At 40.3% G+C, this 17,917-nt stretch overlaps 1 protein-coding gene across 5 annotated transcripts in view; it reads left to right on the top strand.

Moving 5' to 3' along the window:
- Positions 1–17,917, top strand: part of BCAT1 (branched chain amino acid transaminase 1) — a 71,602-nt gene that overhangs the window by 33,403 nt on the left and 20,282 nt on the right. For 4 of the 5 annotated variants that reach the window (XM_082045447.1, XM_082045448.1, XM_082045446.1 and 1 more), the window contains 5 exons: positions 6,431–6,631; positions 10,123–10,233; positions 11,100–11,219; positions 13,521–13,684; positions 15,325–15,467. In XM_082045447.1, coding sequence (XP_081901573.1) covers positions 6,431–6,631; positions 10,123–10,233; positions 11,100–11,219; positions 13,521–13,684; positions 15,325–15,467 — 739 coding nt within the window. The remainder of the gene's footprint in view (positions 1–6,430; positions 6,632–10,122; positions 10,234–11,099; positions 11,220–13,520; positions 13,685–15,324; positions 15,468–17,917) is intronic. The other variant, XM_082045449.1, reaches the window with a different exon arrangement.

The following is a 17,917-nucleotide window of genomic DNA, read 5'->3' as shown; positions in this document are numbered from 1 at the left end:
ATTATATCTAGGTACACTTTCCATTCTCAAGCCTCAGGCTCTGCTGTAAATTTAAAATAGTAATGATGATAAAGGGATTATAGGATAGCTTACATTAATATTACTTTATATACTTACAAGCTAGTAATAGATTTACAAGAATTTATTTAATTCTGTCTTATTTTGTTTAGAGATGATGATAGAATTCTTATTGATCTTATTTTTTCTACATAGACTTTATTATTGTGCTCAGAGCCATACAAGGCTTAGCCCTATACAGATGGTCCATGCCTCTGAAAACTAGCAGTCTTTTTGGAAGAAGGTGGGGATGGGGGGGGGAAAAACAACAAAACAAACAGATCTTGTTTCACTCACAGCCTTTAGGACAAAAATCTCCTCTTTTTTATTCAAGTAGGTACTGTTGTGGTGTCAGCTAGTGATTAGTGGATAGAGGTGAGAAGTAGTAAGTTGGACAAACTACACAAAAATAACACCAGCTAGAAGAGGTTGTGGTTGGTTTCATCTACTGCAGTAGTATTCAGCATTTCTATTTCTAAGGCGGGGTTTAAGAATAGGCAGAGCAGGCAATTGCTCATTTTGTCCCAATGGAGGAGCAAAGTACCAGTTTCCCTAAGACCACACACAACCTCGGTAACCTTTTCCTGCTTTCTAGTTGCAGAGCCTAGCACTTGCTCCTGTCTGCTCTGATGCCACTGATGGAGGAGTTGGCATGTCATCCCTGATTACTCTGAGTTTGGCATTAGTTTGGCACAAGACTTCTTTTGTGTGTGTCTGTGTGTGCATTAGTAGCTGTTAAGCATGAGTCATGATGTCTGCCTACAGAAAGCAGACCCATGTGGTGAGGCTCTTCCTGGGTCAGGTTGCGGTTCCCTGTGGATTTCTCATAGTAGCTGCTCTACAGGAGCAATTATGTGCAACAAATAGTAGCGTGAGGCTGCTGGGCTGGAATATCTAATGGATAAACTTCTCCAGCCAGCTGAGAACACTGCTCAGGTTAGCAAGAAGACGGGGGCCATCCTTTGCCACTTGCAGCTTCACATCTGAAAAGTGATGGAGGTGAATGAGTTACAGGAGAAAAGTGGTAGCTTGCTCCTTGGCTGCAAAGCCAAAAAAAACTTCAGAGAAGAGAGGGTTTCAGCTTCCAAAGCCACTTTCTTCGGCCTAGTTAGTATCCTCAACCTAGTTTCTCACCACTGCTTCTCTTTGGCAGTGAGAAGAGCTTCTCAGCCCGTCATATATGAGGTGCCTTAGGTTCAGGAGGCCAGGCAGAAAGAACTATGGGGTGAAAGCAGCTGCACCAGCAGAAAGAATGGCTTCCTGGGATAGAGGTGGGTGAGTTGGGAAGGGTCCAGAAGCAATGATGAGGATGCCACAGCCAGAAGGACTGAACAACATCCTCACCGCTGGAGCCCTCCTCAAAACCACTCAGTCTAGTCCAAGCGTCGTTTGCTGCAGCTCTCCCTGGCTACACTTTGTTACCTTTCACCTTTATTTACTCTTTGTCATCTCTCTCCTCAAAATTTCCTCTGCTACTGCAGCCCCATTTTGCTGTTCACAAGTGCAAGGGGAAGACAAGTTATTCAATTTTGCCTACGCTTCCGTGTCTGCATCAGAAGGACCTGATCTTTCCTAGGATATGCTTACAAAGTCAGCATAAGTAATAAATAAATAATTGCAGTTGCTTTGTGATCTTGAATGAATCACCCTGACTAGAACTCAAGGAGTTTACTTATTTCATCAGAACAGGTTACAGTCAGTCTCACTGAGTGAATGTTTTGAGGATCTCTGCTCAAACTTGCCATTATAGTTGGGTAACTTGTAACCTGTTTTACAGCCAAGGTTGCCGGTTCTCTTTTTACTCAATTAAGTGATAGAAATGCTTGGCCCAGCACAGTGTTTAGAAAAGTTTGAGTATGTCAAATGTGTTACACCCGTTGGAGCTGTTCAACCTACTGCTTATGGTCTGGTAGTTTCAGTGGACTGAAAATAACTGCAGGCAAGGATCATTTGGGAAGGCATTGGCAAAACTTGATGGAAAGAGTAGGATAAAATATGCAGTTGCCATCTGCACCTTCCCAAGACAGATCTCTGGGGTAAGAAAGGTAGGGGTGTAGTAGTGAGAGTAACAGCTCTGGCCAGAGGCTGCTGTCAGCTCCAGATCCACTTAAGGCTATTGCAAAGGCTGGGAAGAATAAGCATTAAACTGACATCTTGGCTAGGGGCACCAGAATGTCTTGCTACAGCTTTGGTTAAAATTGACACTGTCCAGCATGTCACTTTTAATTTGACCTAGCTCATAATTGACAAGATCTGGTTTGATCAAATGATGAATTTTAGTTTCAGGAGGTCACAATATATCTTCTTTGCTTGGGCTGGGTAAAGCTTCACTCTGGAAGCAGTTGCATTGGAATCAGCAGGCACTTTTCAGATGAGGGTCTATTCGAAGAAGTGCATCTGGTCGAGGCAGTGGCTGTTTGTAGGTGTAGTGGTGTTACATATGCCCTGAAAATCAACAGCATCCAGCCGGCTTCTGCACCGCTCCTTTTTGCCTACCATAGGCAGGCCAGTCTGGTTCTTCCTATTTTTTACCAGGGTGCCCTGGGCTCAGACTGTGACATGCAGAGTTTGCAGAGCTGGAACTACATATTTTTCATTTTACTTTAGGCAACAGGTGCCAAATATCTGCACTTAGTAGTGTGTGTGCCACATCTGTTTCTTTTCTTTATCTCCCTTATCATTTTTGTTCCTGCATCTACCAGTTTTACTTCCAGTTTAATGGTTTTATTAGGCAGCAGTGTCAGAAGGTGCTTGAGAGCATGTTAATAAATAATGCAAGCAAAACCTAGCTGAAAATTGCCCTTTGTATTGGCAGCATGAAGAGTGGAAATCTGGGTGGGTGTTAATGCCAATCCCTAATGCATCCTTAATGCTGCTTTCAGGGCTGTTGACAAAGGAAATAACTAGATGATCTTTTGAGGTCCCTTCCAATCCCCAGCATTCTGTGTGATTCTGTGTAAATTCTTCTTTATAAAGGTCATATGTGATACCATGGTAGCACTGCAATAATTTTTAAATGAGTGATAATTAAGTAATAGGCTCTGCTCTCTTTATGTGGGTTCTTCTCAGTGTCTGTTTTTCCTTCTGCTCATTGAGCAGCACCACAAAATTCTGGGGCAGAACTTTGGGGCAAGTGAAGCCAAAAGGATCTGTAGGCCAGTAGCAATGTTATATAGGGGATCTTATCACTCGGGGACCTACAAGAGGTTGAGGGTGCTGGCAATACTTAGTGCTACAGACCACAGTGTGGGAGAGAATAATCCAAGGATGGCTTCTCCAACCTCCTACCACCCCCCATGGAAAAAAAAAGATAGAATGTTTTGTGTGTCTTTATATAAAATGTATTTGGATTCTGAAAGATTTGGGTGATTTTGCACACTGTTAACTTGCACAACTTGCTGCCTGCTAAAAAGAGGCAGAAAAATACAATAGAATGAGTAAGAGGGAAGAGCCTTAAGAAAGGCTCTTAAGGAAGCAATGGCCAAAAGAAATTCTTAAGTGCATTTTCTGAAAGCTTAACAGGGTTATAAGGATCTGGAAAACAGCCTTTTTGCCTGTTTTAATGATTGTTGCTGTACTGGTCTGTGCGGTTTAGCCTATATTTTATGTCTTCTGCGGGGTGTTCCTACTTTTGTTTGAAGGAAGCGTTATGGGTCAAGTGTCGTACCTGATGTTATTGAGTCTGATGTTTGCAAAATGCCTGAATGAAAGCTGATTTCCCTAAGCGCTGAAGGAGGTGAGAAAGAGCAAGCGGGCTCCTTGTTCAAAGCGCACAGCTCCAGGAAGTTCTGTGGTGGAGAAACTATTTGCTTCCTTGCTGGACAAGCATCATGGGTACCTACCTCTCTAGGCTTTCTGCTGTCAAGTGACTCAGCCTGAAAGCCAGTCCAGTGATCTATGTTTGTGACTGCAGAAGAAGCCCCCAATCCTTGGGGCTGAAGGCCAAGTGGCGTGGCTACTGCTGTGAGCCACAGGCACTGCTGTGTGGCCGCCTGTCACACAGGACAACCCATTTTATTGAACCTGCAGGAGTGAGCACTTGCATGCCTCTGATCTCTAATGAGCTAGCAGAGGAGTGACTCGACCTGTACCCCTCTTTGTGTTAACCATTGGGGCATAACAGTGTGCTTGTATTGGGTCAGAATAGTTTTATTAAATTATCACTCACATGCCAAGGACTCTGTCCAAGGCTCTCTTGAACCCCAGGTCTCTAAGGCTGGGGAAATCTCTGTGGTGGCAAAACTGGGTGAAAGAAAGCCCACATGTTCCTAAGTGAGCATGTTGCTTCACTTGTGGCTGCAGCTTGCTGCTCCCTCTACCTGTGCTTGTGGGCCTCTGAGGAGAGACAGGTTAAAATCCTTCCCCATCCTTGAAGTAAAAGCTATTTATTAACCTCGGTGAGCTTAGCAAACAGTTTTACAGTGCTGCCTTTCAACTGTTTGTGCTACAACAACTGAGGAAGTGGCAAACTGAGACATATGTAGCCCACATGGCACTAAGTTAAACTGTTAGTACAACTGCAGCTGATAAAATCAGCACACTGATGGGAGTTCTGGGGGATGAGACTACCATGGGATAATTCTTGTCCCCAGGCCAGTTTATTGTGAAGATAATTACCTTAAGAAAGATGACCTGAGGCAGAAGCCTTAACTTTGTGAGAGCTGTTAATACCACTGCCAGTAGTTGTTCTTTAGAAGCTGTGATTCTATCCAGAGATAGAGCCAGGCTTATAACTGTGCTCTGCATCCTCGCTTAAGCCCCATTGACATCCTGCTCCTGTCTAAGTGTTTTCCTGAGCTGAGTCTTGCATTGTGGATAATTGCAAACACTCCTTTATGGCTTTTATTTTGATCCATGTTCTTTGGTGATGTCTTTCTTTCCAAAGTGTATGATAAGAGTTTGTCAGGTAAAATTAATTTTTATTTTCAGGACATCATTAAGTAGTGCTTTTCCCATTGACACATTCACTGCAGGGTACTCTAAAGAGTTAAGAAGAGTAATTGTTGTTTCATCAGATTATGTATTAGTTCAACCAGGCTAATGCACTGTAATATCTAGACAAGTCCTATAATTGGAGATAGAATGAAACAAGCTTTTAGCTATTCATGTGCTCCAGCTCTAAGTTAATTTCACATCTAAGCCATTAAGAAAATCAAACAAACAACCCTCCCCAACAAATGAAAGCCAACAATCAATAAAAAAAGGCCATTGTTTGTTAAAGATATTTTGAAAATCAGGTTGTTTACAGAGACAGGGATGTATTATTCTTTTTCAAGAGCTTGGAACTAATTTTTTCTCATTTTACAGAATGTATGCTGAGTCTGAAGAGTCAAAGTCATTGATATCGCTTGCAGAACCACCTTTTAAATGCATGAGCAAATCACTCAAACAATAATCTGAACAACCTGTGTTCCAGTCTATTCCATATCTACCCAACACAGAGGAGTGTGGATACTTGGGTGTCAGTGCCTTCTGAGTCATGTGAGGAAGGAAAATGGAGCTTCAAATACAATTCTTTGTTGAGTTCTTGCCTTTCTGACCAGCACAGTTTAAATGCTCATACGGCACAGAAAGAGAATGGAAAGGGTGGATCAAGACTCTGCCCACTTCAGAGCCCTCTCTAATTGTTTGGCCACTATCTGTGTATAGAAGGGGAGTGACATGCCAAAGATCCTGCTTTCCTTCTTCCCTTGGTGTTCTTTAGGATGATTCACACCCTGTGAGCTTATATATATATAAAAGAAAACTAACTCTATCCCAGCCAAAACTAGCAGAAAAAACAGTGCCGTGTTTCTGCAACTAGTCATTCATGGCTTGTAAGAGAAAATCTCTGCAGTTAATTATGCAGGGAAACTTTTAGCCTTCTTTGCTAATGGGATCTTTCTAGGAAAATATGAATGTGGATGAACAAGCTCGTGTGATGCAAGTAATCTGCTGACACTGATCTCTCATACTGGTTTTATGCATTAAAAGAAAATAAGCATGACATATTTACCTAGTTGTGAGGGGGATTAATTTCTGATGATCAGCTTATGTTCTGAGATACAGCAATTGAGTGTTTCTGGAACTTGTATAGATGTGTTAATCTAAATGTCCAATAAATTTTCATCTGCTAAATTTCTAGTTTTATACCTTGCATGGCTTACGCCACTTAACAGTGCTTCAAAATATGTTAACTACTTCTGGTATAAGCAGCACTGTGTATATGTGTGCATACACAGTATGAATACTTAGCCAGCTATGTGATTCTGTCATTAAATGTCCCTGCAGATGAAATATTGCATTTATCCATGTTCATTGACAGAGAATGGTTTTTAAATCGGTCTGACTTAAAGATTTTTATACACTTTGTTTTTGTTTTCATGTTCTTCAGGCTTCAGATTTGATTATCACCCCAGCTACAACTTTCAAGGAGAAGCCAGACCCCAGTGGTTTGGTATTTGGAACTGTGTTCACTGATAATATGCTGACAATTGAGTGGTCCCTGGCTTCTGGATGGGAGAAACCTTATATTAAGCCACTTGAGAACCTCTCATTGCATCCAGCCTCCTCGGCTCTGCATTATGCTTTAGAAGTGAGTACCAGATTGATTTGGAAACTGGTATTTTATTTCATTAGCTCTTGAAGCCATAGCTTTGTAATACAAGGATTATTACTGTCTCAAATTTGAGTTACATTTTGGTTTGTTACCTGATGTTCTTCCATAACAATTTCACTATTCAAAACAGGGTTATATTTATGTTGGTATAACTCAGAAGCAACTCTTTTCTGTGGATTCCAGCTCACTTAACTTCCTAGCCTAGTGAAGGTAAACCCTTTCTTGTGTGGTGACAAATTCATTTGACAAAGCTGTTTAGTTCACAGATGGTGGATCAGCCCAGTTACTGTCTCTGGTGTAACTTAATGAAGCACTGGATGAGACTATCAGAGATTCCAAGAATAATTTGGTGACTAAACATGCACATCATGAAAGTTATTCTATGCTGTTTTAAAGGTTCATAGCTTGGATTGCAGGACAGGCTAAAGAGATGCTTGTTTGCATCTCTGAATACGTCTGGAGAGCTCCAAACTAGATCTGACACATTTGACATATCCAGATGTATTTAAGCAGAGAATATACAGCAAGGAACTTTGGAAAGTGAAATGTTAAGGCGGAAACCAGCGTGGTTAACAGTTTCCGTGCTTAGCTGCTTACTGTCTAAAGCTGCCTTTTGTGTCTCCAGAGCAGCTCTGGCTATACTCACGTCTGTGTGAGAGCCTTGGTAGAATGCATTTGCTGAAATGGAAGCCTGTTTCTTCTCCCACTTTTGGGTAGATGGGAGTGTGTCTGCTGAAGTTAGTGGAGTTGCTTGTGCCTTTTTTTTTCCCTCTTTTTTTTTTTTCCTTTTTTTTTTTTTTTTTTTTTTTTTTTTTTTGTTTTACCACTAGTGAAAGGGAAGGATCAAGCCTTTCTGTGCTTGTTGTCATTGAGCTCCTGCATTCACAGTTTTTTGTTGTTGCTGTTTTTTCCCCGTCTAGTCACCAGGCCTCCAAAGGTCCTGTGTAAATTACAACAGGCCTCTGTGATCAAGGCTGTAGCTCTTGATTTGCCCAAGAATTAAGAAACCACGCTGGAGTCCCAAACCTATATTTCACTCATAGTAGCATATAACTTTAATGCTTTGCCTCTGGCCCAGTCTGAAATCACTGCTAATATGAATATGCTCTTATTTTTTTCCATTTTTTTTATTCTTTCACCCTTGTTGCATCACGTTTCCTCTAGCCAAGAGGACAGACAGAGGAGAATCTGGTGCCAATGCTGTGGCTCAATGAATACACAGTGGGTATAACAAAAATGATGAATTTGGCATTCCTTCCCCTTTTTCCTTGCCCTCCATGATGCAGTGTGATAGTCTGGATCTGCTGAACTCCAGATCCAGCTTCTGTGATGTACAGATGTTAGATAATGTTGTTTGCACACCACTGTAACAACCAACCATCAAGCAACCACAGCAGTTGCTTTTATTCAAGTTGAACATTCCTGGAACACATCACTGTCTCCCTTTTTAATGAGTGAAAGGTTTTACTGAGCTCTGGAAGGTTAAAAGTATTTCTTTTTGGAGAAAAAGATTTAACAGCTTGAGAAGGCTTTGTGTTTGAGCAATGATGTGATTCTTCTCTTAAGCCATTGATCAAATCTTAGTAGTAACATTCCTTCCTCTTCCCTCTCATTAAAAGTTCTGTGAATGTGCTTGGGAGAAGGGTGGGGGGACACAACTGTTCTGTGATAAGAAAGTAGCGCTACAGAAATGTGGTATTTAGTAACTAGCCCAATAAAAATCATATGAAAGTTATCAACCATATCAGCAGCTAAGCCAGGGGTGTCAAACTCATTTTCACTGGGGGCCACATCAGCCTCGCGGTTGCCTTCAAAGGGCTGGAGGTAATTTTAGGACTACTCCTACATTTATACGGTCCTAAAAAATTACCTCCAGCCCTTTGAAGGCAACCGCGAGGCTGATGTGGCCCCCAGTGAAAATGAGTTTGACACCCCTAAGCTATGCCATCCTTTATTAAAGATAGAATTTTTTCTTGTCGCTACAATGTCTATCCTAGGAACAGTTTCTTTTCCAAAACTGCATACAAAGCTTTTAATAAAGTTGGCATTGCCATAGGAATAAGGTAAATTTTGAAGGCAAAAAGTTCTGGGTTCTAATTCTGGTTCTCCTACATAATTGTCAAGTAACCTAAGGAAAATTGTCAGGATTCCTGCAACCCAGTTAGAACCCAATTAAAATTTGTCATGTGGAAGGACCTAGCTCTGTCATGGGACTGCACAAAAGCTTTCTAAACATTGCATTTCACTGATCCTTATGGGAAAATTATATAAAATGTAATAATAATGAAATCTTGAGTGTTCTACTGATTACTTATATGCAAATACAGGACTCTTTTTTTCCATTTAAAAAACCCTATGTATGTAGATTTCCAACCACATAGAATGTATTTCCAGACTTTTTTTTTTTTTTTTTCTTGGAACAGTCAGGAAGAAAAGTCTGAGGAGACTGACAGGAGTGATGCAGTTGAATTTGTAGAACTTATACTGAAATTTAATGAACAAAGAAACGCTTTAGAGAAGAAATTCTAAAAATCTGAACTCTTACCTATAAGCATAAGTGATCCTTTAATCTAAATAATACCTGTATATATGTATATATTACTGTGAGCTTATACATGTGTTCTCTATATCTGAAAATTATCAGTTTGTAACTGAAGATAACTATAGATATTTTGTGGGCATATGGGTTTTTTCTGTGGTTAGGAGATGCTGTAGAGTGTTCTGCTGGGAAGGGCACTGGTGGGATAAGGGTTTCTCGTATAATAAATTGATTGTTAGTACCAGTCATGCGGATTCTGCAGTTCAACGGGATAATTATGACTAATTTAAGTTTCCTGTAAAGTATAGATTAACATTTTCATGCATTCTTCCTCTAGTGTAAAGCTGATGTATCTGCCTCTCATGACAGCTAAACCCACTTCCACAGAGTAAGGGTATATGGGGGAAACAAGTGACCAGGATTTTGCTACAACTGCAGCAAGAACTGCAACAGAGTTCCCTTAATTACCTTATTCTATGATTCCTGCCAAAATGTGTTTTGGATGGAGCACTAAAAATTATTAACATACGTAATTAAATTCTGTAGATCTTTTCTGTAAGGGAGAGTACTCTTGGCTCAGCCTTAGGTATCTGTAAGGATGTGTGGAAATAGTTAAGTCAAACACATGCTACAAATTTTAATTGCTGTAACCAAATTATGAAAAAAAGTGGTTATCAGTAAGTCCCTTGACAGAGAAAGATCTATATGAAACACAAGAAGGTCATCTTTGTAATATAAACTTCATAATACTACCCCTCAGGAATCTTGTAAGGATTAACTAGTTAGCATTTATGCTTTGAGTAGTGTGAGCAGGAAAGTGAAGTTGTTTTATTTCCCAAGAGTATGTTCTGCTTTTGCACAGATCATCATGTGATAACATGTCTCAGTTATTATTTGATTTCTTTTCCTTCCTTTTTTGACTTGGTAGTTGTTTGAAGGAATGAAGGCTTACCGAGGAGTAGATGGCAAAATCCGCCTCTTCCGGCCATCTCTCAACATGGACAGGATGGTGCGATCAGCAAGACGAGCAGCTCTGCCAGTATGTAGACAAGGCATCTTATTCTCCTTAAATTGGAGCATATTTTCATTTTCAGAGTGCAAATCTCTGAAACTTTACAGAGGTGTAACATTTATCAAACACTCTTAACTCTTGAACTGTTAAATTCTGTTAAGAGATCTTGTTAGGTGAACCGTTTGAAATGCATTTTTCATTTACATCACAACAGTGTTTTGCTTTCATTTTTGTCTCCCTACTGCCTCAGATGACAGAGTCTGAGAGATAAGTGCTGTTCTGCAGGTATTTGTATGCAGACAGCTGATGAAATTTTTCTTGTACTGATGCTCTTCCTTCTTTCCACTTCAGTTACGTTCTTCAGCCTCTAAGTGCCTTTATATTTGGTCATGCTAACAACTTAATTATGCTTTTGGCAGGTGTATATTGACCAGTGAATTTTGTCCCATGCTTATTAGCTGTATTCTTACTATAAGAACTTTGCAGCTTTGTAGAACTGGGAGATTTGGTGGGCCCCAAAGCATGCTTCTGCAGAAGAGGTGATGCCATAGTGTGCAGCATGCTAAAGTGAAGGTGTTGGCTGCATAGTGAGTTCTCTCCACATGCTTTAGATGCAAGAATGGTCAGTTGCTCCTTTTTACTGTCTCAGGAGAATATAGCAGCAGGAGGGCATTCAGGATAACGTATAAAAAGACGTAGTGGCAAAGACCATGGGACCTTGCATTCTGTATGAAATTAACTCAAGGGAGACCGTGTAGTCCTATGAACCTCTGTGGTCTGTCACTAACTTATGCTGATGAAGTGTTCCCCTTAGCGTGTGCATCTGTAAAGACCACAGAGTGTTCAGGATATATTTTGCGTTTTGCATTTCTTCCTTTGCTTTTCCTTTGCAGTGTTTTGACCAGAATGAGCTGTTACAGTGCATCCGGAAGCTTGTAGAAGTGGAAAAGGAGTGGGTCCCATACTCAACCAGTGCCAGCCTATATATCCGTCCTACCTTAATTGGAACTGAGGTGTGAAACATTTTTTTCTCCTTTTAACTTTTATGTATTTAAGAACGGTGCAAAAGCCTCCATTCATAAAGGGAAATATGCACCAGTCACTAGGCAACAGTATCACGGTTCAGGGATAAATTGTTTTTGTGTTTTTACTTCTGAGTTAGTCACTGTACTCTACTTTACAAATTTATGTTGACCACACCACCACCTAGTGGACACATTGATTCATATCCCAGAAAGTAAACTTATCAATTAACTATTCTGAGTGGTAACGGCAAAATTTAGGTTAATTTTGGTTTTGTACTAAAAGGATAGTTATTTGTAACATGGTGATTTTGTGCCTTTAAAATACTAATAATCTGAAGAAAATGTGAGGGAACAGAAATTTGCTTGTATAGATTTTGTGATTTCATCAGACATCTCCATCTTGACCTTAGTGAGATTTTGGAAGACTCTATGTAGTAAATGAAAATGGCTCTTCTGAGAGAAACTTTTACCAGAACTAAGAACAAGTTCTTGTATCAATTTAGTCTTGAACTCAGATAAATCTGACCTTATACGAGGCTCCTTAGCAACTAAGTATTAGTGCGTAGTCTGTGAGTTTCATGTGAGTGTGAATAAATCCTCAAGTATTTATAAAGGGAATTAGAAACAGGGAGTTTATTTTAATTAAAACTTTAGGGGGAATTTTTTTAGCAGTAACAATAGAGAAAGCTGTAATGGTAGAGCATAGGACAAGGAAGCTAAAGAGTGTATGGTTCCCAACTAGGCAAGTTACTCTTCTGCAGTATCCACATCTGTAAGTAGTTACCATACATGAGCATTATATATTTCACATGTGTTCTAGGAGTCTGTTAATTTAATGCTTGTAAACTAGTTGCAGATTTTCAGATGGAAGGTCCACCACTCAGTGACTATAAAGTACTAATATTAAAAATGGATTTTTTTTTCCCCTGTTTGTTTTCTGTTGTTCTTGTTTTTAAGAAACTTTTTGCTGTTGAACTTTGTTTCAGACTAGCCAACATATCTGGCCTTTCCATTATGTCATAGGTGGTCTCCAGGTGGCACGTCCTGCTAATCTTCTCTAAATCTGCACAGTTAGACACAACAGTCAGCAAGCTCTTTTGAATCATTGTGCAAGAATCAGGAAAAATATCAAGATCTCAGTTAGTTAATCTTTCTTCTGTTAGAAGTTTTGCAAAGGAGTGAGGTAGACAGAAATCAAAAGAACATTCTCAACACCTGAGGAGGGCTTATTTGGATTTCCGGGTAGTTACATTATAATAGTATAGTATTCCTTCCCACCTCCCAATTTAGCTTCATGTGATTTGTACATGATGTTTTGCTTAGACCTTTGGTCCGAAAGATTTAAGTTAAATAACTTTATTTTTCAATGGAGACCTAATCTTTGAAACGAAGGATGAGCCTGTTCTTTTTACAAGACTGGTTTCTCTGAGTGGAGAAAAAACAGTAACGCGTTCAGTTGCATAGGGGGTCCCAAGAATCATGGGCGACCAGCAGTACCTAGCCCTGCTTGAGCAGGGAGTTTGAACAAGGTGATCCCTGGAGGTGCCTTATAACGTCAGTCATTCTGTGCTTCTCTCAGTCCTGAGCTTTGCAAAGAGTCATACAGTTAAGCAGAGTCTTCTACCACAGAACTCAGACTTTGACGAGTGCCAGACTATTCACCTTTAAGTATTGATGTTGATGATTGGAAGTGTGAGAGGCCATCTCTCAGGGAAGAGGGGTAGGAAAAAAAACTGATACATTCCAGGTTATTTCCTGTACTGCTGTGTGAACTATTTCCAGACGGCATGTCACACAGTCATTCACAGAGCCAGTGCTCAACTCTACCAATGCCAATTCTAAGTGACATTGGCTATATCTCACCACTAATGCAGCTGACCGTGGTTCCTCCACTGTTGTTATTGCTAGTGGTGCCCCTTGCCAGTCCTCCCCCCAGGCGGCTTTAAAGGCTGATGCTGTGATTAATTCATATAATTATGTAGTATCTTGTTAAGCAATTTCTCAGGTCTCGAAAGCTTGAAGCTATTTGAGAAGATTAGAATAATACATAGATAAATCAAACAGCTATAAGTGAATGGTTACAGTAAGAAAAATTGGGCTTGTTACATTGCTTGGATGTGGGGGAAGTTTTATAAATATTTTAATTGAAGCATTTTGCATTGTCCTGGGAAAAGCACTCATGCTGCAGGTCCTGTGAAAGCAGTGTTTCAGAAGCTAATTGTGCAGCATCTGATGTTTGGAGTAAAGTATACCAGTAACATTTGATTCGTTTACATTCCTCATTTTCAGCCTTCCCTTGGAGTGAAGAAGCCAACTAAAGCCCTACTGTATGTCATACTGAGCCCTGTGGGTCCCTACTTTGCAAGTGGAAGCTTTAATCCAATATCCTTATGGGCAGATCCAAAATATGTAAGAGCCTGGAAAGGAGGAACGGGGGACTGCAAAATGGGAGGGTAAGAAAACATAATTTTGCATCTTCTACATAGCTCACAAAGGTAGGGTGTTTTTTTTTTTGTGAAGTATCTAATTCAGCAGAAAAAGAGGTATTAAATGTAGCAGTTAAACAATATACTCTAACAAAGATTTCAAAATTGTACTTTCTAAATATTATTTATACAATTCAGTTGCATATTTTTAAAGATATTGCAGCCAAGTGGACTATTTGCACAGACACTGTTGCAGCATCCTGAGCTGAGGAACTGGACCTGGAAGGTGTTCATCTAATACTTTGGCTGTTCCCCTTGCAGAAGTTGACACTAAATATATCACTTCTGCGATGCAGCATTCAGAAAAGCAGCCTGCTGCCAACTGGGCAGCATGGACTGCTGACCTCCTTCCTTGGCAGACTGTCCGGACAAGCCATCTGCAGTTAGCTAGGGGAGTATGGGTGTTTAAGGGAAAGCGTGAGACAATTATCTGCATTGGCTTGACCATAGTCTGGCAGTTTTCTGCTGAAATAGGCCAAAGCACCAGTTAGGCAGAAACATATTTTTTTATGTCCAAGTACTTGACTTGTAGACTGAAGCTGCTTGAGACTTGACTGGAGCAAGGGTCTTGTATGTGGCTAAATAAATTACTCCATGATACATCCTTGCTTTTTGGTGTAAGCAAAACTTCTTTTCTCTATCTGAGAGTTTCTTTTCTAGGCAGGAAGTTAGTAGCTGTCAAGTGCTGCTCAACTGAGCCAGCAGAATAATCAAAGAGCAAGAAAACAGCTTTCCTTCATTCAAACTGGTGTTCTGAGACCTTTACTCTTTGTGATGTTTTGCTTAGTTTTAGAAGTGTATTAATTGTTTCCTGGGCATCCTTCATACATCAGCTCTGAAAAAGGAATAGTCTGGAGTCACTGCTGACTTGATTTGTGCCCAGAGGTGAGAACTTAACTCCAGTGTGGTCAGCACTTTGGAGCTGCTGACCTTGGGTCATGGTGGTTGTTGAACATCAGAAGAGAAAGGGTTTTCACCCCCTTTTAAGGCAGCTACAGATTAAACAAATATGATTAAGTCAGGTTCATTCTTCAGGCAGCATTTTAGGAAAACAATTGACCCTCAAGGACAGGGAATTCATCAAGGCCCATCTGAAGGTACTAATTCTGTGAATGTATTTTACTAAAAAAGAAATAACTTGCCTCTGGTGGCTTTTGTGTTCCAAGAGTTCATCCAACATATATGATGTATCTGTTCATCTGACATATATGAGATGAGGTAGATGAGTTTGTTTTGCTTTTTTAAAGCCATGAGCTGGATGGGAATTGTTGCTCTCTCTCCAGGATGACAACTGCCAAATAAATATAAATCCTTTCCTAAGATGTCTAATTGCAGTTATTAGAATGTCCAGAAAATGGAACAAGAGGCATTTTTAAGACAATTTGGACAGATATGTTTGAGCTGTTGATGCTGTTCAGCCCTTCGACATTTTTTGTGTTGTAGAGAAATACTAGTAGAGTACTTCCAGTTAAAATATTTCAGGGACAAGCAGTGACTCTGCAGAGTACTTGCTCATAAGGTAGGTATGCACACAGCCTTGCATAGAAATGAAAAAACACTCAACCAGACACTCATAACAGTTTGTTCTTTCTTTTTGTTTCTGGAAGGAATTATGGTGCTTCTATTTATGCCCAGCAAGAAGCCATGGAGTTAGGCTGCCAGCAGGTTTTGTGGCTCTATGGAGAAGATCACCAAATAACTGAAGTTGGAACAATGAATCTGTTTCTCTACTGGATAAATGAAAATGGAGGTAGAGTAACACAAAACATGAGAAGTTTAACATAGTGGACAGTTGGAACTGTAATCCACAAAATTATTATTGGAGTGCAGTTCATAAACTTTTTAATTACGATGGTTCAACAGAAGAAACATATATTCTCTTCTGAAAACTGAGAGGAGACTGTTAGCTATAGCATCGTGAAAGAGGAGATTCTGATGCAGCTTTTAGTCCTGCCTACTGGCAACATACTAAACTGTTAGGCCAGTCCAGGTGCTCAGAGGGTAGAGTCTTGTTGTGTGCAAGGTCACACTGCAGGCTTGCTGTCAACTCTAGCAGCATGCTCAGTTTTGAAGGAGGTGTTGGGTCAGAAGCAATGCAGACATACTAAAGAGCCTTATGGCTGTATAACTCTTCAAACTCTGTGACTTTGCATCCCATCATCACTTTCTGGGAAGTCAAATGTTCCTGAAGCATAGCCAAAAGTATTTCAGCATCCAACTGATGAAGAACTTGGCGCTGTCTGTGAAGAATTTGAAGTTCTGTCCAGTGGAGGCAGAAAGAGAGAAACGTATCAGTCAGCATTCCATATGACTAATGCTCAAATATACCATTGTGCTTGAAACCAGTTTTATGTCCTTATACCTGTGGTCATCTCTGAACAATTTAATGAGCAGCCAACAATTCAGGCATTTCAAAACCACTCATCAATTAGTCACATAAGTGTTCAGTGCTTGGGAAGTGATAGCTGCACCTGAGAACTGGTTCGGAAGACTACATGACTCTGAGTCCTTAAAGGACTGAGCCAATGTGTAGGCAAGTGAATGAAAGGACATGTCCTGACTTCCATGAGTGCTGGCCCTCCATTAAGATTAAGTGTTACTGAGTTTTTGCATGCCAGCAGATGCACAGTACGGCCTGATTTTGTCATAGTGCCATGGGTACCCTTGAAAATTTGCATTTTTCTGACAGTTCTCAGCAGTAGTACAGAGGCAGCATTCTGTGGGGACAGCACTGTGCTTTGGATAGTGCAGGGTAATGGGAATCCAGCTACCTGACTCCTATCTCTGGTTTCATTACTTGTTCTTCTGCAAAATCTTTGTCACTTTCGTAAGAAGCAGGATGATACTCCTTCAGTGTTGAATGAGTCTCTGAAGTCTTGTGAATGAAACTATAAATATGAGAAATGTTGATGTTATAGCAGCAGTAGATTTGTCAGTGTAGCTAGATGGCCAAATTCATGCCTTGTGTAACTTCACTGGAGAGACACAAAAATAGATTTTGGCTTGTTCTGCCCAGGGAAAGGACACTGAAGGGGGCATGTAATTACAGTTCAGAGTTCTCATTGTACTTAAACCAGGAATATCCTGGAGTTATCCAGCTGCAGCACCGTACTGTTCCAAAGATATGCCAATCACTGTGTTACCCGTGCATACTGAATAGTACTATTGTGAGGTGGCCGTAGCAAACAACTTGTAATTCATGCCACCCAAGCTAGCTGTATACTGGCGAACCTGCCATTTCACACAACATAGTCATTAGCATCATTGGAGCACTTTGCTGTCTCCTAGTGTGTTGATTAATACTTCATTTATATTTCTGGTTGAGAAACACTCTTGCTGCCAATGTGTGTTGTCACATACCTGCCTATGGCTTTGCGTTGTGATTTAACAAGTGGTTTCCATTATGTTCTGTCACTTCACAAAGGATACTTACTTAGACTGTGGTTTTGTTATGCAAATTCTGCAGCTGAGAGAGGAATCTGACATAAAAATGGTGAGGCAGAAATTGCAGATCATCATCAAAAGGAAAATGCCCTTCTTTGTGTGTTCAGAGATCACTGCAAAGTAGTTTGAACTACTCTTCTTGAGCTGCTCTTCTTGGTGTATAACAAATCAAAGACCCAGGTCAGTAAAGCCTAGACTAAAGGACATCTATGCTTGCAATGAAAGCAGGCTTTTCTTGCAAGCCTTTGCTATGTATTTTCAGATACAGCATTGTGACTAAACATGGTGTGTTGTTTTGGGCAGCAAGAGGAGCCCGGAAAAATGTTGTGTTTGTAACATTGAGGAGGGAGTAGGGGAGCAAACTACTAAATTTCTGGTAAAATAACCTGACATGCTCTGTGCTACTCTTGTGTGTCTGCTGCTTCTCTGGCTGAGCCTTAGAATATGACCCAGTATGGATCCCCGCTGTTGCATAAATACAGGAGTGTGATATTCATCAAATGCTGTCTACGGTTTATGTTCACAAAGTGAAAATTTTCATCACCCTACAGTCCCTTTTACCTGCATCATCAGAGCACTTAACAATCCCAAGAAGCTGTTAATGCTGAAACTGATTTCTTTTAATAATGTCTGTTCTTCTGCCTAGAATATAGGCTTGACTTTGTGGAAAACCTTAAAATTTGAACATGTGTCCAACCTGAAGGTTGCTAACTATTAAATCTGTTTGCATTTTCAAAAATTCTCTTTCTTCAGAAT

The sequence above is a fragment of the Streptopelia decaocto genome (genome assembly GCF_964273445.1).
Source record: "Streptopelia decaocto genome assembly, chromosome: 1".
NCBI lineage: Eukaryota > Metazoa > Chordata > Aves > Columbiformes > Columbidae > Streptopelia > Streptopelia decaocto.
The sequence above is the reverse complement of the archived record's forward strand: the minus strand, read 5'-3'. Positions and strand labels throughout refer to the sequence as shown.